This window comes from Polyodon spathula, chromosome 22, assembly GCF_017654505.1.
Source record: "Polyodon spathula isolate WHYD16114869_AA chromosome 22, ASM1765450v1, whole genome shotgun sequence".
NCBI classification, from domain to species: domain Eukaryota; kingdom Metazoa; phylum Chordata; class Actinopteri; order Acipenseriformes; family Polyodontidae; genus Polyodon; species Polyodon spathula.
The window spans coordinates 4179329-4206849 of NC_054555.1; the positions used below are offsets into that span (position 1 = coordinate 4179329).

The 27521-nt window shown below is 38.9% G+C and overlaps 1 protein-coding gene across 16 annotated transcripts in view; it reads left to right on the plus strand.

Annotated features, from left to right (window-relative positions):
* LOC121297274 (transcription factor 7-like 2) overlaps window positions 1–26611 on the plus strand; it is a 50210-nt gene extending 23599 nt beyond the window's left edge. For 2 of the 16 annotated variants that reach the window (XM_041223489.1, XM_041223486.1), the window contains 10 exons: window positions 8649–8775; window positions 13494–13581; window positions 16171–16257; window positions 17428–17547; window positions 17915–18077; window positions 18243–18350; window positions 18930–18977; window positions 21497–21545; window positions 22486–22558; window positions 24954–26611. In XM_041223489.1, the coding sequence (XP_041079423.1) occupies window positions 8649–8775; window positions 13494–13581; window positions 16171–16257; window positions 17428–17547; window positions 17915–18077; window positions 18243–18350; window positions 18930–18977; window positions 21497–21545; window positions 22486–22558; window positions 24954–25263 (1173 nt within the window). In that variant the 3' untranslated portion in view covers window positions 25264–26611. Of the gene's footprint in view, window positions 1–8648; window positions 8776–13493; window positions 13582–16170; window positions 16258–17427; window positions 17548–17914; window positions 18078–18242; window positions 18351–18929; window positions 18978–21496; window positions 21546–22485; window positions 22559–24930 lie in introns of all 16 variants that reach the window. The other 14 variants (XM_041223487.1, XM_041223496.1, XM_041223488.1 and 11 more) reach the window with 14 other exon arrangements.
* The last annotated feature ends 910 nt before the right edge of the window (window positions 26612–27521 follow it).

Genomic DNA, 27521 nt, shown 5'->3' on the forward strand with positions numbered 1-27521 from the left:
ACTTCCATCTTCAGGGCTACTGCAAATCTGCAGTTCCCTGGAGAGTCACCTTACTTTTTGTCTGAAAAAAAGAAGCAGTTTTATCTCAGGAGACAAGATTGTTAGCAAACAGAAAAAGTCAAGAAAAAGATGACAAGAATGAAATTGTAGCTGTGACCCCCACATGACCTCATTCCACTCCTGCTAAGCAGATAACTTTGTTTTACATGTTGCATTAATATATCTTTATCTTAAATTATTTAATAAAACATTCAATAATAATAACAAGAATTGGCATCAACCTATGTAAAATGGTGTAAAAGCCATTATAGAAAATCTCCTAAACAACTTTCCAAGGTATACATCTGGCTTTAATACGTCATTGGTACGCATAGAAATCCGTTGGAGATCAGAGTGGAAGACTATGGAACTACTGGAGTAAGCCACCTCACTTCAGTAGGGTCCAGTTTGATGTGATTAGGTGTTCTAATTGTTTTACTTTTTACATGCAAAAAGCAGACCAGCAATGGGAGATTTAACAGATTGTGTTATCCATTGTAGGTGTAGATTAAATTATCCAAATTTAAAGTAAATCCAACTGATCTTTTGGAGTAGTTTCACCAATCAGCAGCAGCAGAAAGCTGCATTCACAGTGCATGCAGTGCCATTTCGACATGCTTTTCAAAACAGAATTGAAGTCCAGATAGCACTCGCTAGAATCCAGCGCTGGGTAAAATAAAAAATATCTGCAACAAAGCATATCCACACAACAGAATTTGTTCACCAAAATGTTTTTTACTACTACTTGGGCAACATCAAGATTAAAAAGTGAACAATTCAAATAATAGAAAAAGGGCCAGACTGACCTGCAGTAGAAGGATTTTTCTTTACTTTCAGTTTCCACTTCGAGTGTATTATTATATACAGTCATTCTTGTACCCAGTTACACAGCTAAGTGTAGCAACCAACGGGTCAATCAACCATTCCTTGGCACAGATGGCTTTTGATCACATCCTGGAAGCACAGCAGCCCGAGCTACAATCCCAAGCAGGGCTCACCACAGCTCTCTCCTGTCCTGAAATTCCCTTGGGTAGTATGAGTTTCTCTTTTGTTTTGGTTGTGGCTGCAAGCAGAGCTGAAGCTGGAAAATATTTTCCTTTCGAGAGGTATGCCTTCTACTCTTGAAGCCCTTTAATGTTATTATCTCCATGCCATTTAATATAGAGCTCTTCAAGTCGTTCTGAAAGCAAGCGATCAAGAAGATGCACACCCCTTCCTGTGCTGCTTCATCATTTCTGCTGTGGGACATTTGAACTGGGAGCTAGGGCATAGAAATGACTGCCAACAGCACTAAGTGATGCACATTTAGTAGTGGAAAAAGATTTTCAACTGGGAATATATATGTCTTTCATATATAGTAATATATATATATATATATATATATATATATTATATATATACCCCTCGTATAATTGGGGAGCAATTAGGAAAAATGTTTGTTCTTCTGCAGGCTCTTACTAAGTAGCCAATTATTTTAATACTTTGTGACATGGTGCAAAGCCCCCCATTCTTGCCCCTATACTGCACTGCACATATAGGGCTGGATTCACAATGCTCTTAAATTCCGAATCCAAGATTGAAGGTGTTCTCACTGAGTTTTTTTCTACTCTTATTACATGTACCATCATTGTGTTTTATTGTTAAGGGTGATTTAGTGCAAATTTACATTAGTGTTTAGGTTTAGTTTTTTTAAGAAAGGAACAAACCATCCAAAATTAGAAGATCAAACATTTGAGCGGTTTGTGCTGTAAGTAATCTCAGGTTGTTAATTTATTTGTTTTAGAATCGTAATTGCACATAACAATCTGTAGCTAAAATGCTTTTGCAATCAGTCCTGTTGTGTTGTACTGCTCCCTTTAAATATATTGAGGTGTCACAGTTGCAGTGTATGTTTTATCAGTGTGTGTCCAGCTTCTTTGCAGAAACAGCTTATTTCAAATGCTGAAAAAGGCTAAGGAAGCATGCGATGATAGTTGTGTTTCAAGTCTACTCTATATTGTGTAGTCCCTTTTATGCTCTTGCAAGTTAGTATTGAAAGTACTTCCTATTTGAAGTTATGATTCTGCCGCAGATAGACTGCCAACACCTGGGATTTTTGAACATTGACTAAGACCAGGCATTCTTAGTGATCTGATTCTTCTGAGAACACTTTAAAATCTTACAGGGGATGTTGGACTGATGTTGGACAGTTATAAGTGCTGTGCAGTTTCAAAATGGCTTCTTTCCAGTGGTATTCAGTATATTGTCAAGATGTCAGGTGTGAGTAGTTCTTTCTTTCCCTTAGTTTCTGGGTAGCTTTGGGCTGCTGGGCAGCTAGTTATTCTCTGTTTAGGAGAGCTTTTAAACAGCCGATGTTATGACATCTAGGACTTCAAAAATTAATAACTCTAGTCATGTGTGGTTTTCTCTATTGGACGGATGCGTTTCGGTCTCATGTAGAACGCCAAGGTATTTCCAATGTTGGTAATAATACAGGTTTCACCAATAACATTTCCAAAAACCGAAGAGCGGGGGGTTTCATTTTGAATTGCTGCTCGTTGTTGTTTTTTTCGTTTACTCAGCAGAGTTTGACGTACCAACCGAGAATTTATTTCTTGGGATCTTGAAGAAATTTTCTATGGTCTATTTTGTTGATATTTTTTTGATGGGGGGTGCATAGCTTTTTGCACTGTGATGTAAAATACTCACATGTACTGTACTAAACCTGATAAAGCTAATGCTGTTAGTGGGATAAAAAAAAAAAAAACAGTTCAACAAATCAATCGACAGGTACTGTACATTATTGAAAAATTCAATGTTTGTTTAGAGAGGCAGTGTATATGGCTGCATCTGGTAAAGGCATTCCAAATGGAGTGCAGGATGCATCCTATAGCCTGGAGGTCGCCAGTTCAAGTCCAGGTTATTCTATTGCCGACCTTAAACGGGAGCTCCCAGGGGGCGGCACACAATTGGCAGAATGCCACCCGGGGGGGTGGGAGGGCGTAGGTCGGCCAGGGTGTCCTCGGCTCACTGCGCACCAGTGACCCCTGTAGCCTGGCTGGGCCCCTGCGGGCTTGCCTGTAAGCTGCCCAGAACTGCGTTGCCCTCCAACGCTGTAGCTCTGAGGTGGCTGCACGGTTAGTCTGCAGTGTGAAAAAAAAAGTGGTCGACTGACAGCACATGCTTCGGAGGACAGCGTGTGTTCGTCTTCGCTGCTCCCGAGTCAGCACAGGGGTAGTAGCGGTGAGCTGAGCCTAAAAATATGCCAAGTTGGGAGAAAATAATAAAATAATTGATGATTTACTAAATAAAAAATAAATTAAAAAAGAGAAGCAGTATATGTGTGTTACCAATTAGGGTTTTTTGAATGTCAATGTCAGTGTTTTTGCTAATGCAGCAGTGTGTTCAGGATTTGTCTTCCTGGCCATGAATACTTTGGAAGTATTGAAGTTGGATTTCCCAGGTTATTTGAGACTACTATATCCCTTTGGTCAAATGATAATAAATAGTTGAACGCCCTGAATCTTCGCTTTCTTGTTCCTCCTCATCACAAAAAGGTCCTCTTTTTGATTGGGAGTGAATTTGGAAGTCGCATTTGAGTCACAGAGTTTTTCAACAGTGGGAGTCATGTCACCCGCCTGACAGCATTGGTTTTCTTTTTAGAAAAGTACAAAACAAAAGTTATGTCATGGAAAATATGCATAACCTTTAATCTATGCGTAGGTTCAGTACAAAAGAAAATGTTGACAACGTGAATTCGAGTAAACAACCTCTCTGATCTTGTACACACATTTAACCTGTCTGTCTTGTTTTGACAGTTTTTAATAATTCTGGTATACCGTACGAAAATAAGCTGCAGAAGGGATTCTGTTTATTTTCATTACAACTGCAAAAATAAAACCTATTATCCTTGTGAGTCTTGTGAATGAGTTAGGCCATCAACTTCTATAAATGCTGCCACCTATCTTCGCTTTTTGGTAACACAGGTATTCTCCCCTATCAGTCATAAAATGTACGTTATACTTATATATTTAACCCATTTCGTGTGAAAAAGTTGTGGGGAATTTAGATATGATCATATACCGGTAAATAATGTTTCATTGATACCACGTTGTTCACCAGTACTGCCGCAGTCCTTATAATACGAAAACGATGGCAAAACCCTTTTGAAGACTCGAAAAAAAAGACGTGTTTAACCAAAATGAAATCTAAAAAAAGCAGACAGTTAAGCAGATCTTGTGCATCCTGCACAGAACCATACCTTCGATGCATGCAAGAGCTATGTGTTGAAGACAGCAACGAAACAATTTGAGACTCTGGGACAAATCGTTTACTGCCTGTTGCTTTGATTCGTGCTTCCTAGTGCTTTCTAGCATCGGTTTGTGACCCTAACTTGTGTGCATTACAGCAGGGTTAAATAGAAATAAATCTGGCAATTGACACTCAAAGACAAAACTGCAGTCCAGTATTTGAAAATAAGTTGGCTTATTCATAGGGCTTGATGTTTTACGCTTTTATTTTTGATCACATGACGTTTAAACTTATTTTGAATCAATTCTGTTTCCTAATTAAACTCAGAAAAAAGCTGTTAATTACAAAACAGGGTCCCTTGTTTTTATCTTCATATCTTGACTGAGCCTGATTCTGGTTCGCTTCATTATTATTTCAAACAGACGTGACAAATTAGATTAATTGCTCATCGCTCATCCTAATTGCATTTCATTCTTGCAGTCTCCTGGTTTAGCGTTGTACTTTTCACTCATTTAACAGAGCTGTCCTGACAGATTTTCTTTTCAGCATAAAATATCCAGTATGGAGTGCACACGGATAGCAAGTCCAGACTTTAAAATGTCCTTGATTTGTAGCATAGAAAAAAAAAATCTTAAACCCAGTTTTTAATTAATAGTTTTCTCTTTATTAGTATGCAGAGACAGCTTAACAACAACTAATTAACATTTATGGGAGGTAGAAATTCGGAAAATAAAAACCGAACAGTTCAAGCCTTACTTATACCTCACTTTGAAGAGCTGTTGGCAGGGCAGCAGCATGCAGACTGCGGAGAGTCACAACTGAAATGAACACCTCACTCTTGTCAGCTGATATTAACACGCTGCTACGGGCATTTGAAGTGGCAAAATCATTTATTTAAGTCCGGAGAAATGATGCGGCAAATAAGCTTGCTTAGACTCCCTGGGTGTATTTTACAATGCGTTCAAAATTGGATAGATTTTCATACTGCCTTAAGTGAAGTATGCATATTAGTGCATATTCTTGTAGGGAAAAAATGGAAAATCTATAATAACAGATAGGAGTAGAGCACCACGTTTACCCAAGACTTTCTCGGCTTTAAATGCCTCAAAAGCTTTGAAGTCTGTAATGAATAGAGGCAAGCAGAACATAGTGATTCTTCACATGGACTAGAGCAGTGGCCTTTCAGAGAAAGGATTGTGAGGATAGAAGGTGTAAGCTGGGTTGTATGTTTAAGGATGGGCCTTAGACTGAGCAAGAGAAGGAAACAAATTGCCTCCCAAATGGTGGTAATGCTACCCTTTTTAAGTATCTGTTATTTATATCTGTTATAATAACAAGGTGCACTGAAGAGTTTTCATATAATGGCTGTCTGAAGTGAAATGAATTGGCAGATTATGGGTTCATTGCTAAAGATGAGTACTGTTTAGGGCAAACTGACTGAAGGAAAAGTTAGCTGGACTTGGATACAATTAATCATCATAGAGAATTGACTAATCCAGCAAAAGGAATCAGCATTAAAATAGACAAGTGGACCAGAATTAATTTCCATCGGCACAATATGGTGTTGCGGTAATGGAGCACGTCCAGATGAACGCTTATGTGCTTTCCTTTCTCTGTACCCTGCTGCATGCATCTCCTGTGTGTGGGTGTGTAGGTTTCATTTCTAGATTGTGCTTCAAACTTCACTGAACGTGCCCAGTGGTGAAGGAAGAGGACTTTTTGTTGTCCCCAACCCCCACCCCCCTTGAAAGTAACACTTGTTTATAAACATAAAACTACACTATTTTTAATCACAAGATAACACATTTAATCAGCCGTACCTGCAGGATTTCAGTGATTCTGCGATCACAGAAATGAAAACAGGATTAAGAGGATAGTGGTCCCTGCTGAAACAAAGGAGAGGTAGCTCCAAGAATATGAAAACGGAGGATCTGCAAATATCAATGTGAAAGATATTATCACTGTTCCAAACGTTCAAACTGCTCCGGGGCCCTCTGAGAGTGTGCCACCCTGGTCCATCAAGATAATTCAGGTGTCAAAATGTAGGGTTAAACTGGAGGCGCTTGAGCTGGGTACTCAGCGGCAGATGTGACATGAAATGAGAGCCCACCACCATGGAGCCACACGAGAAGAGAGAGTAAAGTGATTAAGACGGAGGAAACCAACACTGTGCTTTTTTCGATCATATAGGAAACCTGCTTTGTCTTTGGTTACAGTAATTCGCAATAGCTTTCCATTGTGAGCCAAAAAAACCTAAAACAAGGAACACCCACTTTTTATCGCAATTAACAATTAGTACATTTCACTGAATGAGATGTGAAAGTCGCCAGGTAATAAGCAATGGTTCCCGTCCCAGCTCCTTTTTGTAATGTAAGTCTTGCAGTCGTTGTCCCCCCCCCCCCGCAGCGGGATGCCTTGAAACTGAGATGACTAATGCTGTGCGCTCACGTTATCCCACAGCCTGATGCGAAAACCACACCAGAGATCGACAGGCGATGGTGAGATATAGTCAGCTTCGCAGCCCATTCCTCTTACAGTATATGGTTAGTGACAGTGAGGGGCTAAGTCATTTACCAAGAGCCGTCCACAAAGGTTTAAGTAGACTGAAATGAAATAAAATCCGAACGAACTCCCCACTCCCCCCCCGGGGGGAGGACCCCCCGACCCCCCGGGGGGTGATATCAAGCATGCAGCTGCAGAAGCTTATTTTTTGCAGGTTAGTCAAAGTTGCCTGGGTCCTTGTTTTTTTGTTTTTTGTATACCTTTCATAAAAGACATCAATACTTTGCATATCATTTTTTTGTCATAAAAAATGTAAGTTGAATTTTGCATTTTACAAATTGCTGCTAAATTGTATTCCAAGGACAAGGGTAAAACGCTGGACCCTAGTTTTTATTTGGTTGACCCCAGTTAGTGAGAACAACTCATTATTTTACTGAAACTCTGGTGCATTTCTCAGTGTTACTAATTTGTATTCAGAAGAGCACACAATGCATTCAAATATCCTGTAACTACATTAATCAAAACTGTCAGTGGTCAAGATACCCCCTTGTTCCCCAGGGTATACGAGGTGATCTTTATTTCCCAGCATGCTTTTCTTAAGCTGCAGTTGATTCTTTTATCTAATGGCACACTCTTCTTCAAACAAACATGAGATAAAAGAGAATACCAATATGTCAAATTAGATTTAAGGTGCTGAAAACTGGATACGTTGCGTTTTAAAAGCCTTTCTGTCTAATTGGGAGTTTTCTTTGATGCCATACCTACAAAAAAATCAACGTAAGTTTGAAGAAAGTCGGAGCTTTCACACACCTGCTGCCTGTGTGTTTTTAAATCACAGAAGACATAATTATCCCAAGTTGTAAGGGGTGTTTTAATTAGAGGGTAGCTGAAAATTATACATTAAATGAGTAAGCTGATTGCTTATTTCGTCTCAGCTGGCATACATAAAGCATACACATGGAAAACCACTTCAATGACTGTTGATTGCTTTCTGAAAAGGACAGGAAGCATTAATATATATATTAATGCTAGATATATATATATATATAGTAATAAATTCATAAGACCAAATGGCAATTGCTTTCTAGCTCTTTCAAAAGCAAATCAAAGTTAAGATCGCACAGGCAGTTACGGGTCGTGTTTTTTGCGATAGAGCTGCATTTGCTGAATGTTCGTTTGTTAACAAATTGACAGACTGCCTAAACCTGATAACGAGTTACCGTTGGCAAAAGCAACGGACTGCCAAAGTGCATCCAGACGCTTCCTTGAATGGTGGTGAAATGTGCCGAGTAGTCCTTGTGTGGTTAAAATTAAACACACAACAAAAATAACTGGCCTCAAAAGGAGGAGAGCAGGTTTTTAAAGAGAAAATGGTATCTGCAATTCTGTGCAACATGAATGAAATATTTTCACAAAATTTTAAAGAGTTTTTTTCTAAACTTTCTCTTTGGGTTAAAAACGGTGCTTAGCAAAATGACAATAAACCTCCAACCCTCTCTCTAAAACAGTCAGAAGAAAGCTTCATGAACTGCAAACATTAATAAATTAATACAAATTGTCTACTGTCAAATTGTCTATTGTAAAACAGTCTACAACAAAACGTTTTGTGAATATGGCCTATAGGCTTCCAATGAACCCCTTTTGTGTCCTTGATACTCCTACATTTGAGGTTGGTCTTTAGTTAAACTTTGTTGTGTCCGCAATGCAAAACCAGCCTCAGAATCTGTCAGTCTGGGGAGAGGGAATGGGAAATCCTAAAAAATGATACTATTAACAAGGTTACTTTACAGAACTGTACATTTTAAAGAGAAGGATGAAGAAGATCAGAATAATATTTTTTTGGGAGCACTAACGCTGCGTTCTGTTCTCTTTTTCAGTCCAACAAAGTGTCCGTGGTGCAGCAGTCCCATGGGATGCACCCGCTCACCTCCCTCCTCCCCTACAGCAATGATCACTTCAACCCAAACTCACCGCATCTACCTGCAGACATGAGCCAGAAGCCAGGTACGCTGGAATACATGAGAACCAGGGAGGGGGTTGGGATTGCTGTGTATAACCCTGTCTATTTAACTCCTGATGCAGACATGGCCAGCCTTCACATTCCTGCAGCCTGCGGATTCTTATGGAGGAGTTTCTGCCTCCTGCTGTTTGTCTTTCTTGTGTAGGGATCAATATGGTATTTAAAATGCCATAAAAAGCAGTACATTATTAAAGTAAATCTTAAGCCCAGTGTCTCATCTGTGAAGTTAATACTGTAGCCATACTTGGATCTTAATATACCCCCCTTCTTGGCAGGGCAGGCATGTCGTATTTTATTCCCTAATAAAAAATAATATAAAAAACTGAGGAAAAATTCAATGCCAAAACTATTATGAAACCTGAACAGTAAAAAAAGGAAAGTGTTGGTATTCAATCCAAAACTGCTATCCGCTTGTTTCGTTTGTCAGGCTGTGAGTTGATCTAAAAAAGAGTTGAGATGACACAGAGAGACTGCCGTTATCAAACCAAGGACTTTCTTATGTGTGTGGGTGCAGCTGGGACACAGAAATGTCGGTGACTGTTGGCACTACTGCTGAGTGGGCCAGTTACTTCTGGAAAGAACAGAAAAGTTACGTCCTGTAGCTTACAGCCTTTTCTCGCAAGATTTCAGAGTAAAGTCTGGCACTTTAACCCTGCTCTTGAGAGCTTCCACCGAACATATTAGCCCACGTGCAGTTGGTATAGAAACAGCACACCCGAAACACCAAGAGTGATTATTTGTTTTTTTTGTTGTTGTTGTTGTTGTTGTTTGTTTCAGCAGTGTGGTCACACATCCATGAGATGCTATGGCTTCACTCCATCGTATAATGATCCTCTTTATTTTCTTAGCAGCAACTTTTAAAGCTCTGCGAACACTCACCAGTAACAGAACCAGTCTTCCTCTTTATGTCTCTGTAGTCACAGTGCTCTTGAAGTGGTTTCTGCTTCTTTTAATGTCCTGTTGGGATGTCAAATAGCCATAAAGCATACGGAACCTCTATAGTGGTAGAGCAGCCCCCGCAAAACGCTGGAAGCAATTATATTGAAGACCGTTAGTCTCTGAATTCAATTAAAGATAAGAATATACCGCAGAAGTGTACGATTCTTGTCGTTAGGATTTTTTTTTTCTGTATTAAAGGCTTGTAACAAAAGTTATAGTTTAGTAATTTAAAAAGAAAAAAACACTCAAGTACAAAGGGATTATGAGTTGCAATAAAATAAAATAGAAGGTTTTCTTACTGTAATTATATCAGTGTTGAGCCTGCTATACTTTGTTTTATCAATAGCCTACTGGATTTATCAGTAACACAAACTAGTATTCAGAACAATGCCTTTACTTTAAAATGACCAAAAGAACAGATTTGAATAGAAAATGGCCCATTATCAGCAATAGGTGGTCATGCTGTCAACATGCAGGTCCAGCATGTGTTCAGAAAGCTCAGAGCAGACCGAGCAGATCTCATCTTGGTAACAGAGTTGCTGCCCTGCGCAGTCATTCTCTTATGTCTTCCTTTATAGTTAACAAGCTGCATTTTTGATTGAGAGAGCATTGTATCAAAGGGGCGTGCAGAGACACATTGCTCCTAGTCTAGACCTCAGAACTTGCTGTTGCAGTATCGGCCAGAGCTGACTCACAGACAGGATGACTCACAGTAGGGTTAACTGTGTAGCCCGTCCAGGTCAGATATGAGCAGGGTGCGTGCAGTCTTGTGATCTTGATGAGTGCGTTGTTACAAATCAAAGGAAGGTTAAACAAAAAACCAGCTGCCGTTTTTTGGGTTCACGGAAGCAAAAGAAGCATCCCTGTGCATTAGGCATCTCGACGGAATCGCACAGTTTGCTTTTCTGCTGATTCCTTGGTTTACTCAGTTGAACAAATCTAACAACTGTATACTTTCATACATACTGGCTTGTTTTCTCCGACTGTAGGCATGAGATTTCAGTTTAGGTCAACACATTAACAGACCAATAGCTAGGAATAGGCTTAAAAAAACAGCAAGGCAGTTTTGTTTTCCCAAAAGAATGCTGTCTGAATCTTCAAGACCACAATACATTTTAAAAAGAAAAGCTTTTAACTATTTAAAAAGAAATGAGCCAAACTCCCCCTTTTAGATCAAGCGCTTACCAGATATGACAGAACATATTATAAATGAGTATTTAAAGGGAAAATTAAGAAATAGATATTTAAGGAAGTGTACCCGAACACATCACCACAGGGCTGTTGACATACAGTAACCAGGGTGCACGGTGGAGATCGTGGAAGAGAATATAACGTGACATTGCCTCTTCTCCTTTTAAAGCCAACGAGGCAACATCAATGGAAATGTAATATTTTAATTGGTTTTGTAATCTCAGTTGGGGGGTTTGGTTATCCCCCTGGGAAGGAGGCTTCCAAATTGTATTTCTATCCTACATTCCTTCAGAAGAAATGCTGGTTGAATTTTTGTCTATTTCAAAAAGATTTATTAGAAATATTACCATGATATTTTTTCCCCTTGTTCTTTGGCACTAGATCAAACTTGAAGACATTGGAGGACACACTTAATGTACTGAGACATTAGTTAGTGGTTTGAGGGTACAGTAACCAGTATTTTTGAAGAAAAAAAAGGTCTTGTTTTGTGCCTTTTCCCCCACTTAGCATTGTTCATTTTATCTTGCCACAAAGGCAGTATCTCATGATCCCCTAACTGAGTAGCATAGCAGTACCTGATGTTTAGTTTTAGTGAAACAACAAAAAGATCCCTACTTTGCTACAAAAGCACAATGCATGCTAAGCACAGGCAGGCAGAGCACTGTAGTACAGTAAAGCATGGTAAAAACCATGACAGTGGTGAATTTAGAAAGGAGCATGCACAAGTTAGGCACAGCCTGAAAATGTTAACCTGCATTAGAAAACAATTCAGTTATGTCAGCCAATCAGCTTCCAGCTCTAGCGGGCTTTAATAGACGGTAGATGCCCGCTGGAACGTGTGTAACGTGAGATCTGCTGGAACTTATATATATATATTTTTTTTTATAATTTTTTTTTTTTCTTTTGGTGGAGGGGGGGGTGTAACTCCGCTGAGTTACATTCCTGTTAAACAGCTTTACAGCAATCAGTATCCAGAAATAAGCCCACAGCAATGTCAAATTACAGTCATTTGCCACATTCTTTTTACGAAGTATATGGTACCTTAAGGCTTTGTTAAGTACTAGGTGCTCACTGCTGACAAGTGACTTCCCTTTTAGGATGTCTGAAAGCCTTTTTATTCAGGGTTTTGTCTCGGGACTGTGGAAGTGATTGCATTGGTTTTGTATGTGAGGAAATGGTACAGTAATCTCTGTGAGCAAAAACAGAAAGCAGTGAAAATAGTACCCTCTAGTTCGGACATAGAAACGAAGATTTAAAAATCAGTTACTGAACGTTTGTGGCAGGGATTGAAGTGGTTGCTTCTTTGTTTACATAAAAGAAACTGGTGAGGAACAACTTACAATAACTATTTAAATAAATAAAAAAGATATATACTGTATATATATCAAGTGGTAAGAATTTTGCACTTGATCAAAAAGCTTGCTAAAAAATCTCCACGATCAACACGAAACAGTTAGCTATCATTTGGTATAATTTTCAAAATGACATTCCCATTGTCTTGTTCTTGTGTTTTAAGACATCATATTGTAAGGGATTTTTACAGCTTATTTAGCAATGGTATGAATATTTTAGCTCCTTTCTTCTACTGAAATAAAATGTGTTCCCTTCAGCAGGGGTTAATTTGTAAAGATAAAGGTACAGGATCTTATAATTCAGGAAGAGGGATAGCATTTTCATCTCTAGACCTATTGTACTTCCCTTGGTTTACAGTAGCTTCCCAGGAGCGGGGTTTCAAGCCCACATTCGCTTGCCTTGTCTTCATGTTCATGCGATACCAGCGGCAGGCCAACTAATCTGATGAACAGGCGTGACAAGCTCTAGCATTTCGCCGCTTGTGTTGTGAAGGTGTTTCTTAGGTGTTACAATACATCAATACAGTACACTTGTCATTCAATTCATGGAGCAGGAAAGTGGGTGTGTGTTTTTTTTTTTATGTCAGATGGGATCCAGTGCAATGTGGCACAAATTAACCCTTGCCTTGCACACTCTTTAATGCAGTTAGGCAATTTCCAGGGTGCACGGCGGAGATCGTGGAAGAGAATATAACGTGACATTACCTCTTCTCCTTTTAAAGCCAATGAGGCAACATCAATGGAAATGTAATATTTTAATTGGTTTTGTAATCTCAGTTGGGGGGCTTGGTTATCCCCCTGGGAAGGAGGCTTCCAAATTGTATTTCTAGCCTACATTCCTTCAGAAGAAATGCTGGTTGAATTTTTGTCTATTTCAAAAAGATTTATTAGAAATATTACCATGATATTTTTTTCCCCTTGTTCTTTGACACTAGATCAAACTTGACGACATTGGAGGATACACTTCATGTATGGGGACATTAGTTAGTGGTTTGAGGGTACAGTAACCTGGCATTACCTCTGTCTTGAACTCGTTTGAAGCTTGGTTCAAATGAGAGACCACGCTGTTCATTTTAGTATCTCTGTATCTGTCCCTGACCTCATTCTGCAAACCATTAGCCGCTGTTCTGATTACCCCGTGTAATAGCAGGTTCCCAGTGCGCTAATTAAGGCTTTGCAGACCGGCTCCATTGTGAACTTTCTTGATGTCTCCCCTACAGGCGTTCACAGACCCCAGTCCCAAGACCTCTCGGGATTCTATTCCCTCCCTCCAGGTGGTGTAGGACAGATCACCCCTCCCATGGGATGGTAAGTGGCAAGCTCTTCCAAGCTAACACAGGGCCAGCTTTATATGGGGGAGACAGCCAGCCAGCCTTCCTGCCCGAGGAGGCTGTTCTCACTCAAACAAAGATAATAAGCAAAGGTCTCCTAATGAGAGAGATCGCAGTGTTTTGTCTACACACTTCTGTAAACGACCAAATGAAATTCAGCTGTCCAGTTCTTTATCTTGGTCCTGGGTCCCTTTTTGACGTTTGTTTGTTGTTCCTGTTGTATCGCTGTTTCATCCATTCCAGGTTTTACTATGATCTTGATTAGCCACAGTGTGTCTAGGTAACAAGCTTCAGTGAGTCTTATTAAACCAGAAATACAACAAACTGCTACGCAATTGGAGCCTTTTTTTCCATCCCTATTGTGTAATACTTTTATGTAATAAGTGATAGCAATTCAAATGTAATTAAACACCAGGACATAATTTCCTGTTGAATTGAAACACACGCTCCCCTGAGAAAGGTGTTTTAAACATTGCAAGACACTAGAAAACCGACGACTATTTAGAGAAAAGAGAATAGTAAGTAAAGATCTTTTCCTATTCTATACGTCATTTTAACTCTTAAAGAGTCTTTTTCCTTTAGGGGTATACTACATAAGTCCCACCACCAAACTCAAACTACATTATTTTCTATATCAGCAATAAGTGTGGTTAAAGGAGCCATTCATCCTGAAGGCGTTATAATAGACATTGGTACTTAATTTAACTTGTCTTGAAAGTTAAGGTTAGACGACCACCAATTGTAAACCAGTAATGCTCACTAATGTGACAGTCCAGATGACATCAGATCATCAGATGCTTAAAATAACATCTTGTTTGTTAGTGTAATGTAGAATGCAGAGCTGCCAGGGTGGGGCTGTTCAAATGGGTGAGCCCTAGAGTGGTGTACATGTGCAAGACCCTTACTCCTGCTGCTGCTGTTATAGAGGCAGAAATGTATAGCACTGGTCCACCCTGCCGGTTACAATTTTCCATATGTTATATCACAATGATTTACTGCTGAAGAGCTGAGAAAGAATGATGCCAGCGCGTTTTATAGATTCAAACCAGAGGGTTGTTAAAGCAGCTGCACGTGCTTTCGGAAATAAAATTTTTGCATTGCAGAAGTTTTTTTTTATTTTTTTTTATTTGTGATTATTATTATTATGGTAAAACATTTTTTCTGAAATATTTGCTTTATATAAAGCTTTGAAGGTAATTTCCAAGTTATTTTGAAAATCAAAAAAAAAAATATGTAGAAATCTCTGTGAGGTTTTAGGTTTGTTGGTTTTCCAATCTTGTTATAGGCACAAGGGAATTATATTTCTAATGACTGATTACTTGTAGGGCTAATAGAACTCAGACTAGCTCTGCTCTTTCACAACTCTTTTTCAATGTTCACCATCATCATACATCTCAAGTTGAATGTAATATACTGTGGTAAAATCACAGCAAAGTGTAGTAGAACATATTCAAAATAACTGGCAAAAATCCATGACAATTATGGTGAAACATGGTAACACCATTGTAAGTGCATAGTGCAGTATATGCATGGAAAAGAATGGAAACTGCAGTGGAGTGGTAAGCCCTTTATCAGAAAAAAACACACATAACGACAAGACAACTAAATGCAGTGTGCTGGAATTCGATATTAATTGAGAAGGTTAAGTCAGTTGTATTTATTTATTCACTGAACTGAATGGAAGCTGACATGCTTCCTGTTTGAAAACAGACCAGTTTTCCCCCCCCCCCCCCCCCCCCCCCCCCCCCCCCCCCCCCCCCCCCCCCCCCCCCCCCCCCCCCCCCCCCCCCCCCCCCCCCCCCCCCCCCCCCCCCCCCCCCCCCCCCCCCCCAAGTGCAATGCACAAGCCAGTCTGCGTGTCTCACTTCAGCCATGTGCATCTTAACTGGCCCAATGACTTGCTGATTTGCAAATGAAAAGCTCCTGATAAGGAGCTGCTCTGAATGAATGGGGAGCCAGTGACTTCACAGGCCTTGTTCCTTGATCTATTAACATACCCACTTCCCCTGACCTTGAACTGGAGGGCATCCCACTGCTGTTACAGTGGGCTGTTAATACATCATAGCACCGTGGTTTTGCTGATTACCTTGAGGCGCGAGACACGCCATTGTGTTCATGGTGCCTGTCCCATGTTCTCAAAGGATTTCCTTCAAAAAGACGCTCAGCAGCAGTCAGCCTTAGGTGTTGTTGTCTCATGCTTGTCTTTAGTAGTAGTATTTATCTCAAGGTGTCAAAGAAGCTGGTGTTGTTGCAATGTTATCTTCATTTGTTTATTTGTTTATTGGTTTATATTAAGCAATACAAGTAGATATGGCTTCAGATAGATCCGTACGTCTTCAGAGGGGTTAAATCTATAATAGGGACCTACGAATAAAAAGGTTGATATAAAGGGGCCAAACCGAAGTGTCCACTATGGTGGTTGTCTAATCAAGACTGTCAACTTCTCTATGTATTCACGAAGGACCATATAAGAGGGTAGTAATGAATATCATCAAAACTAGCCAACTTGGCTGATGTAGCTGCTTTATCTAGTAGCTTGATGGATTCTCTTTTGCCCCAAACGCAGGCAAAGTCAGCCTGTTTATCCGATCACTCCCTGCGGATTCAGGCAGCCGTACTCCTCAGGGCTCCCTGCCGGCTCCTCCTTCTCCAGGTAGGTATGGGCTGAGCCGGGCTGGGGTACCAGCCTCCCCCTCTGCCTTGCTGATGCTTACGCCTGCCACGTCGCAATCAGCTTCCCGTGGTGCGGGCTTCCCTGACTGTCCTCCAGGAGTGTCGCTGCCTTGCTTCCTGTGGTGCGGGCTGCCCTGACTGTCCTCCAGGAGTGTCGCCGCCTTCCTTTCCGTGGTGCGGGCTGCCCTGACTGTCCTCCAGGAGTGTTGCTGCCTTGCTTTCCGTGGTGCGGGCTGCCCTGACTGTCCTCCAGGAGTGTCGCTGCCTTGCTTTCCGTGTGCCGCCTTCTTTCGCTTGTTTTACTTTATTTTGCAGAACGGAAAGACGTTTTTTTTCTTCCATTGCACACAATATTATATAAGATGGTCTTATTTCCTGACGTCTATTGAATTCGTTGATCAAGAGGTTTAAATAATAATGGGCAACGTCTTCTTTCAGAAGGGATGTCATAAATAAGCCAAAGTAAAATTGTGCATCGTGTAGAGAACTCACATTCCTAATTTATGGATACTGTCCTGTGCTTGATTAGGTTAGAGCATCAATCATTAGCTACCCTCACTATAACAGTATCATTTTAGATGAAATGGCTTTATGACACTATTTATAGTGGATTAGTAGAATGTCATAGTTATTCATTTTAAAATCAATTCGCCTCGTCTGTTAAATTGCTCATCTGTGCTTGAGCGCAACAAGTTGGATTGTAGCTTTGTCTGTGAAGTGAGAATGTTGTAAAACTTGAGTATCATGTGCATAAATGCTTTCCTCTTAAAATTGGGTTGATTTTAGTCTATGTGCTATCAGTTTTTCTAATAATAATAATAAAATAAAATAAAAAAAACATTCAATGTACCTGTTTTCTGTTCTTCAATGGCAGCCTTCAGTTTTATACATGTATGCAATGTTAACGTTGAATTAAACAATGAATCCACTGTTTGTTTGTTTTTTGCAGTGTAAATAGAGCGCCACCTGGTGCCAGAAGAAAAGTAGTTTTAGTGTTCAGATTTATTTGAAGGCTTTGGCATACCAGTCCTAGCGTGTGTTTTTATTGTATATTTAAGTATTGTTTTTAATTTAAAAAATAAAGGCAAGTTTATATCTCGGTAACTGAGGATCCTGGAATTCAGCATAATTTCTGTTCTTTTTTTTCCAGGTTTCCTCACTCACTGATGCTGGGTCCTCCAGGCATGCACTCTACAGGGATCCCTCACCCAGCAATAGTGCCCCCTTCAGGCAAACATGAGCATGACCAGTATGACAGAAACATGTATGTGTATGTATGACCCAATAGCAACAAACCGACTGGGGACCCTCGGTACCTTTCCAGAAAAGTTTACAATACGTTTATTAGCTACTATGCAATTAGAACAATTATTATTATTATTATTATTATTATTATTATTATTATTATTATTATTATTATTATTATTATTATTTTATTGTTAAGTGTAATTCATTTACAGCAGAAAATGAATGAAACCAGAATATCAAATTTCAAAATAATCAAAATTAGTCAAACAATTCACAAGAAATATAGTGTAAGTGTATTGTATTGATGCAGGAGAGGCTTTAAAGCACATCCTTAATAGTAAAACACATGTCCCTGGATGGCAGGTTAACTCTGTGTGTGTTTTAAACAGGAAGCAACATCAGGAGCCAAAGAGGGAGAAGGAGCCCAAGAAGCCGGTGATCAAGAAGCCCCTGAATGCGTTCATGCTGTACATGAAGGAGATGCGTGCCAAGGTGATCGCAGAGTGCACCCTGAAGGAGAGCGCCGCTATCAACCAGATCTTGGGGAGAAGGGTGAGCGACCAGATAAACCAACAAAAACAACACCACGCATTGCATTTGCAGTAGAGTGAGGCAGCAGAATCAGCGTGACCCCTTCTTGTTTCCACCACCTCCAGTGCGTTCCTCTTGCGTGTGCATTTATTACATTCTCTCTCTTTTTTTTTTGTCTCTTTACAGTGGCATGCCCTTACCAGAGAAGAACAAGCCAAATACTATGAGCTGGCCAGGAAAGAAAGGCAGCTGCACATGCAGCTGTACCCAAGCTGGTCAGCCAGAGACAACTATGTAAGTGAATCACATCTGTTCACTCGGACTCCAAACGCTGATCTATGCATTGTGTCAAGTCTTTCGTCTCAGTCTTTGTTTTGTGTTCTTTTTTTTTTAAGGAAGCATGCATATCAATTGCAAGCCTCATATAAAAGAAGGCTATTTATTAGGACATGCAAAAGGATAAATATTATTGTACATACCTTGTATATTATTTCTACATGCAACTTATCGCAGTTAAGGCTTGTTTAGTTGAGTATTCGTTGCTGTAATTAGTCAAAACGGGCTCCATCTATAATGATTAAAATTGGGTGTATTGTAACTCCTATAATTCTGTTCTGGCCTTCAGCAACGGTCATTTTCATACCAGTAGATATGGCAGATTTAGAGTACTTGAGCAACAGATATGTTCTGCATGATGCTGGTCAGAGTCTGGGCTCATTTGGGGTAATTGCTCTCCAACACTGTACCGTGCTGTTTCCATTATAGACCTAAATTCTTTAAGTATCACGGAATCTGAGAGCTATTTAAGACTTTAATAGCATGACTATTTTGGATGATTTAAAGAAGCTGAAAGTTGATATTGCCCTCTTGCAGGAAACGAACCTTAAAGGGGGATCGGGGGAAAAGAATAAAGCAGATTGGGTAGGGCAAATATTTTACACAATTTACTCTACTAACAGCAGGGGGCTTGCTATCCCACTCTCACTAGGCATCTGGATTTTAGAGAAGGCAGCAATACATGGGATTGCTGTGTTTTACAGTGTATGGAGGCTTTTCATTTTAGATACTCAGTAAACACTTTAGTACATTCAATATGGGTATCCTGGTCAAGTGGGAGGGGGGCTTTGCATGTGTTTGTGGGTAGGTCGACAAGGGCAGGGTACAGACATCCCTAAAGTCAGACACATATTTGGATGGACATCCTCAATAAGCACAGTGCAGAAATGGAAAAATGTGTGCTCAGAGGAAAGAGCACAAGGACTTTTCCCGTTAGTCATTACAGTGCACTCCTACACAACATCATCCTTTCTTAAAAAACAATTTGATGACCTGTATCCACTAAATTACACTTACTTTATATGCACTTTAATGCACAACAAGTGTCAGTGCTTTCATATGCTTTTTGCAGTTGTATGATAGTACAGCACTATGGAGATGGCTTTGCGTTGTGATTGTGCTGTCTTTTATTTATTTATTTATTTTGCAACTTTCGGTGATTCGTTCAGTCTGGTTAGAAGGTATACCCGTCAAGCTTACACTTACCCTAGATTAAAATTTGATGCATGGATTTCAATGTATTTATTGGGGAGGGCTGGAAAATGTTTTTAAAAATGCTTGTGATTCATTGACCCAAATGCTGGAATTAAAAAGAACACAAATTTACTTCTGTGTTACTTAAAAGCATTATATTTTATGAATGCAACTTCACCTTCTTTTAATATGGTGTTTTATATTGACTTCTAGTTACTATAATTGATCAATTAATAAAAAAATAGAAAACAAAAGATGTTTACAAAAACAACTATTAACAACTAATAAGGGCATTACTTAAAAAAATAAATTATATATATATATCAAGCTAATTAAAATGTGCATGAAACGGCAGATAAGTTGTCATGTAGACAATAAAATAGTTTTTATCAAGTCCAATCTGCTGACTTTCTCTTCATGCAAATCTGTTTGTAATCCTCCCTCTGATTTACTGACGAGAATGTGTAAACAAGCTGGGCGTTAGATCTCATTGTGTTTGGAGTTTGAACAGTCAAGTGTGTGATCACAGATCGTGTATTTTTAGTTTCTACACATAAACTGGCACCTACAGATTTTTGGCAGGCTCCAAACAAGCCACAAACAAATAAATACCCTTTTCAAATATCTGTCCCCATTTATATTAGAAATATAAAAATGTACTCTCTTTTGTTATTAGTTTAAATATATCATGTTCTTTAATGGCTGCTCGGAAATCTAGGTCACCTATCCCAGTCACATGATCCGCTATCAGACAGGAAGTACAGTTCCTCCTACGATGTGTATGCGCTTGCTGCGGTTTGGAGCTTTCCACCTTCACTCAAGCCACAAAGACTCATTTAAAAAGTTGGAGGTGAAACCTAAAACTGCTGCTAATCCTTTCTCTAGTCCCGATTTGACTACTTCGACATATATAGCACAGTGGCCTTTTACCTGCTCTGTCAGGATGGCTCACTTCTATTCTGCCTTTAACCGTATACCGTATTTTGAGATTGTCTCCAGTACCTGTTTTTTATGCCTATGGCTTATCCTGATTCTTCACATTTGATCTGTACATTGTATCCTGTATATATACAAGGATCCAGTGCATCCTTTTGTTTAGAAACTTTCCAGACCCTCCGTGCTTCTGTGCAGTTTTAATGTCTCCTCGTTAATGTGTCCCTTCTATTTTAGTCCTTATAAAACATGGATGTATGACATGCTTATTTCAATCTGTCTTCTGCTATGGTGATCAGAGGTTTAGCCTCAATGCCTCTTGAGTTCTCTGTTCTTTCACTGTTGGTGTGTGTGTGTGTCTGTGTTTGTGTGTATAATGTATCAGTTAAATGTACCTAAAACATTTTTTGGCAAGTCCAATTAACCTAATGAAACATGTATATATATATATATATATATATATATATATATATATATATATATATATATATATATATATATATATATATATATTATTTTTGTATTTTTTATTTTTTTTGGCAAGTCTAATTGACACATGTCAACTGAAGAGTTCAGTGTAGCCTCAGGAGTTTAAATCATCTAAAATGGACGGTCACCATTCATCATCTGTGAACTTTTTAACAGCTTACTGTGATGAACAAATAAGAGCAGATCTAATGGTCCTCAGGAAACCAGCTTGACAGCCACTGAATGCAATACAGTGCAACCTCTTTCTAACTCTAGCGAGGGTCCATAGCTAAGAGACTGCTGTACTTGTGCTCTGCCTTATAACTAGAATGCAAGTGCAGCTGAACTAGCATTATGGCAATAAGCATATATCAGTTTTTACACTGTGAAGATCTACCTGATAATAAGGTTGCACTGTGCGATTGACAAAGAATCCCAGTACTTTGAGGTAAGCAGGTCATCTGCATGTTCATCTCATGTGCTTGTTTTTTTATTTTCTCTTATTTTAGGGCAAGAAGAAAAGACGAAAAAGAGAGAAACAGCCAGACTCCAACTTAGGTAAAGCAATTCCATAAACGACACTGGGGGCTTCCATCCAAAATGTAACGTAACTCAAAACGTAACTCAAATTAATTGAAGGTGAAGGTGCACGGCAAAGAATATGTTAATCTGGCAGTACTTTTTTTTTTGATTGGCAGACCAAAAAATGATCTTGGAGCTAAGCATGTTAATATTAATGATTATGTTGTGTTATTATATGATTGCAACTGCATTTGATCGTAATTATTACTGCCAGCTATATAATTATATAATGTTATTGTATTTTAAAATCTATCCATTTTAAACTTATATTTTATAAAACCAGGAATCTGAAATCATACAAAAGCTGCAACTATGTGCAATCACTTTGCTGAAGTGGGTGGTTTACACACTATAAGATATAGCGTAATCTAGCTATTAAACATTGAGCTCATTAAACATGAGCAACAGTTAGAACTTGCTTACATGTTTGTCTTCAAATAAGAGCAGATTCAGTGAAAGAACCCACTTAACAAAGTTCAGAGCACCAAGCTCAGAGCAGCTCAGTGAAAGAACCCACTTAACGGCATGCTCAGCTCCACTCAGAGCACTCTGAAAGTTACTTTATACACCCATAGTGTAGCATTGCAATCACAGTCATACACCAACAAAGTGAGAGGCGCAACTTTGCTCTAGAAGTAGCTGTGTTTGGTTGGGTTAGTAAGTGACCTAACAGAACAACATGAGACTGTTATTGGTAATTTCCTTTAACCCTTGAAAACGGAGGTGCACCTTCCACATAATTGTCTCCTTCTCCTCTGAATAAAGCAGCTGTGTTTTCAACGCTTCAATAACAAGACGCTAACATTTTATTTTTGAATCTGCTTTCTGTTTTTCCCCTGTTCTGTCCCTCCTCCTGCTGCTCCTGCTCCTTCTGTCTGAACCCCGCTGTCCACTGCGCATGCTGTCTTGTGCTCAGACCCTGGCTCTCCTAAGAAATGCCGAGCTCGCTTCGGCCTCAATCAACAAACAGACTGGTGTGGCCCCTGCAGGTCGGTATCACAACCTCTCAGTGTGTGCTGCTGCTGCTGCTGCTGGTGCTGCTGGCAATGCTCTCTCTTTGCTCTGCTCTGCTCTGCATGACTCTGTCACTAACATTACAGAACTACAGCTGTGGCCAAACGTTTTGCATTACCTATCATTTTAAGATTGAGACCATTAAAAAATTAAAAATAAATGAATATAATTTAGATCTTTTATTTAACATACATGTAATCATAGAAACTACACTCATTTTTTTTCTGTTAAGCATATGGAAAACCACAAAGCAGTATGTAATTCACTGTGTTAACGTAACATTATTCAGCAGGTTTCATTCGACTTTATGAAATAAAATGAGTTCATTCTGTAGGGTGATGATACAACACATTGTGGCATAGCTGTAGGCTGGATACTGCCTGAAAGGACAGTGCAAAAGAACTGGAAACAACTGGAAACTGTATTTTAGACATTACCTTCAAAACTAAGCTGGATACTGACTTCAAAAAACTAAAGCAAATGCAAATTTGCATTGTGGTTACTCATCGCACCCAGAGTTGTTGATCTTTCAACGCAATGTCGCTTTTGCCTAGTAATTCAGCTGTTGTTTTTACAGAGAGAATCTGTATTTCCTGCTGTTGTCAGTACTGCCTAGAACATACTCTGCCACCCTTCTTCAAAACGTTTAAAAACAACCAACAATTAAAGTGCATTTTCAAAAAGGGTTTGCAATCATTTGGCCTCAAACACAGGGGACATCGAAATCATTGTAAAAAAAATAAATAAATAAAAGGGGGGGGAAAAGGACCACTAACTTTGATATGGAGAGACGCAGCATTGACTTGAAAGTTGCCAGTATGGTACTTAGAAATGTACAAAGATTTGGTCTATGCCCCCACTGTAAACTACCACAATGCACTCGACCAGAAAACTGGACTCCTGCCATTTACTGCACTGTACTACTTTTAACCCTGCCCATCTCAAACCATTACATTTTCTGATTGACATTACCTTTAAGTCTCTAGATGGGAGCACTGTATTTCCCAGTGAAGCCAGTGTGGTCCAGTGGTTAAAGAAACAGGCTTATAACCAGGAGGTCCCCAATTCAAATCCCAGCACAGCCACTGACTCAGTATGTGACCCTAAGCAAGTCACTTAACCTCCTTGTGTTCTGTCTTTTGGGTGAGACATTCTTGTAAGTGACTCTGCAGCTGATGCATAGTTCATACACCCTTGTCTTGTATCTTGCAAAGCGCTTTGTGATGGTGGTCCTCTATGAAAGGTGCTATATAAAAATGAAAATGATGGATGAGCCTACAAATGGTTGTGCCTCTTTATTTATTTATTTTATATCTGTTTTGGTTGCTAATGGCAGTAATGTTATGAGGGATGTACTTGAAAGCATTCCTTTGTCATTCTAACCACCTTGTGTATTGTGCCTGGTTGAAATCCTGTGTGCCATTTTTGTCTTTTTCTCTTATGAGCATGTTGATAAAAACCCAGCTTCACCTGCATCCTCTCGTATTGCATTATGGCTGAAACATTTTGCTTTAGATGTCTCTTTCTTATAAATTTGTATGATTCTGATCTTCCTAGGTGTGTTTTTAAAAGATAATAAACTCACAAAAAAAAGCCTGCTTTCTGCACTTTGACATTTGTTATGCAAATCTCCATTCACTTTTCAATCAATGCGGTCGAGCCTCTACATACCACCGTAAACTTTTGATGGTTAAATATGACCTTTTAAGTATGATGAAAATAAAATGCTTCGCTACATGTCAGCTCCCCTTATCAAACAACTTTCCCAGGTCTTTCTGGACTTTACCTCGAATGGTGGTGATTAAAATCGGAACTTACTGATATTGTCTGCCTAGTCTAACCGTGTCATAGTTCTGCTTTTTTTTATTGTTTGGAAGATTTCCAAAAGAGTAGTGGTTACTGTGTCTGTTGGTAAAACAAGTTTCTGGACTGCCCTCTAGTGTAAGCTTGTTGAAATTGAAATAACATATTAGTAATATGGAGCCCAACCAAATGTCCTTGTGGTTAGTACCTATAATCTGTGTTTCCAATGCCATGCGTTCATGTTAAACTTGATGCTGAATTGGAATAGGCAGTTCTTTTTAAAACTGTTGGGGCAGGTGTTTCGTATACAGCATGAACATGTTTTTAATAAGGTCTAATGATTTAGACATTCAGTTGGGAAAACATAAAAAAACACACAGCATACCTACAAGTTATCGCAGCACATACAACCCTTTTTTAAATGAATCACGAGAGGAAACTATCGAACTATTTCAGCCGAGAAAGCCCACTCCCCTTGTTCTTCAATGGCGAATGCTAAATCACTCCACATTGGTGACACTGTGAATCCACCCTTTATTTACAGATAACTCTCTTGACTGTTCCTAGGAGGAAAAAGAAGTGCATTCGCTACCTTCAAAGAGGAGGGTGCACCAGCCCCGATTCTTCCGATGGAAGTGCTATAGACTCTCCCCTCTCTCCCACTGAAGCCCACCCTCATCTACATCAAACTCCAGAAGACCTTGCTGGCACCTCAGACTCATTCCTAAGAGAACAGATCCCCTTCGACCTTTCAGCTAACACCAAGCCCACTGGACTGTCAGTACCTAGTTCACTGGACACGCGACATCGCCTGCCAACGACGCGCCAGCCTTCATCGTCATCATCAGTGTACAGTGCCACTATCACACAAACATAGTGTTGCATACGAGAATATAAAAACTGATGCATTAAAAAAAAAAAAACAATGAGACTTGCAGGGTATTGAAAATACCTTTCACCAGCATTTTACTGTGACAGGAGGAACAAGAAAACCAGCAACTGCTCAAAGTGTATTCTGCTTTCTTTAACTTTGTTTTGCCCTTGATGCCAAGGAAATGATGCTTGCTCTAACCATTTCTGGAGCTGTAAGTTTGATGTCACTGTGTATTACTTGTTAAAATGATAAAACACACCACATTTTGGAATAAATCTACAATCTGCCACTCTGGAAGACAGCTGAGAACAACGTAATTTCATACTGGCATGTTGCATGAATTGCAGTAGCTATGTTTTTGTCTACTACTTGTGCAATCCTGTTAAAAACTGCTATTCGTTTCTAAAATGTTTAGTGTAATTTAAAAGGGGCCTGCCTGTTAACATATGCATGTCAGTTAGAAACATGCAGGTTCCTTCTGAAGAAATTGGCAAATCCAACCTCAACTGGATTCAGTTGCGATTTCCAAAGATTCTTTTTTCAAACATATCAGACGGGTGTTTTTTTTTTTTTTTTTTTTTTTTTTTTTTTTTTAACAAAGTACGAAATTGTACAGTTTGTACTCTGCCACATTTCTGAAATTCTATGAAGTAGGGTAAGGATTTTATGTAGAAGATATTGGGTCACTGCTGATTTTGGTAATATCAATTTTAAAGCACATTGTACTGCATTTTGCAGTATTACAAAATTGATTTGTTAATGTAACCAAGTCAATTGATTTTTTTTTGTTTTTGGTGCAAAGGCACTTACATGACTCAAGGAGGGTTGAAGAGCTTATGAAATGCGCAAAGGTAAAGGAAAGCAGCTCTATAAATTTAACATATTTCTGAAAATTTAAAAAAATCAGGGAAGCCCAAGTGGATTATTCAGGAGCTAAAAGTAATATCAATATCACTCTGCAGTCCTAGCCTGAAAGTATAGTTTATATAAAAAATGCTCTAAGGTCAGAAAAGTACTGTAGACAGAAGTCAAACTAGTGTGTGTTTTCTGCAGTCTTACTTTCAGTTATTAGTTAGAAACATGGTAATTGTTACTCAGTTTATGGTGTGAAATTGTGCACTACATTTGCTGGCGTTTTGTGGTTGTGGATAAAAATGATCTCCAAAGTGACATCCATTATTAGATACAATTTTCAGCAGTGCTTCAGTAAAACTGAAGCTTGTAAAAAAGATCAAAAGATCTCTCAAAGAATAACCAAATGGGTACTGTATATCTTATGTGGACCTCGGTCAAAATTTGACCCTATTGATGCTTTAAATGTTTAACACTTTTATATGTAATTGTTTTTTTTTTGTAAAAAAAAAAAAAAAAAAAAAATACAAAAATGTTTGCTTTGCTTTTAATGTTTTAGTCTTGTAGAATTCACAGCTTATTTAAAGTTGTGTTCAAGATGTAATTGTCGGTAAGACAAAACAGAATCTTAGACGTGACTGTAAATAAAGTGTTGCTGCCAAGAAAAACAGAACAGGTAAATTATTCACATCTGCAAGAAAAAATGCTTTTATAAGTGACAGAAAATGGATAACTTCTCGCTCAACTGTGAGTTCTGCCTCAGTCTACCAAAAAGAAAAATATAGCTTTATTCTGTCAGTTAACATATATTGTACTCAGTTTTGATAATGAATTTCACTTCTGAGTACATCAGGCTTATTGTGTTCAGTCCCGTGAGCTGTTCTACTCCACTCCAGTTGATGGTGCTGTGATATTAGAATTTACTTTTTACAGTGAAAATATTACTGCAGGCGTTGGAGTAGCCTGAAAAAAAAGCCTTACAGTACATACCAAAAACTCTTCCCCCCCACATCGTTAGACACCTGATAATGTCTCAAGTAGCTGGTTTCACTAATAGTTACCATTATATATATATATATATATATATATATATATATATATATATATATATAGATATATATGCGCAAACGCATAAAAACATAAATCTTTTTTTTTTTGTCTTGGTTCTGATTGAGAAAGGTGTTGTGCCATTAATCATTACATTCATGAATGTACAACTCAGAAATATCAAGCCTGAAAATGTAAACCACTTCATGCATGTAGCATTGATACAGTGATCAGAACATGGATACAAATATTAAATTTGTTTGATTTTACCTTGGAGTTTGTTTTATTTGTTCACCAAGAAATATCATGGATATTTAAAAATGTATTTTAACCAATAATAAAACTTAAGCCGGATCTCAATT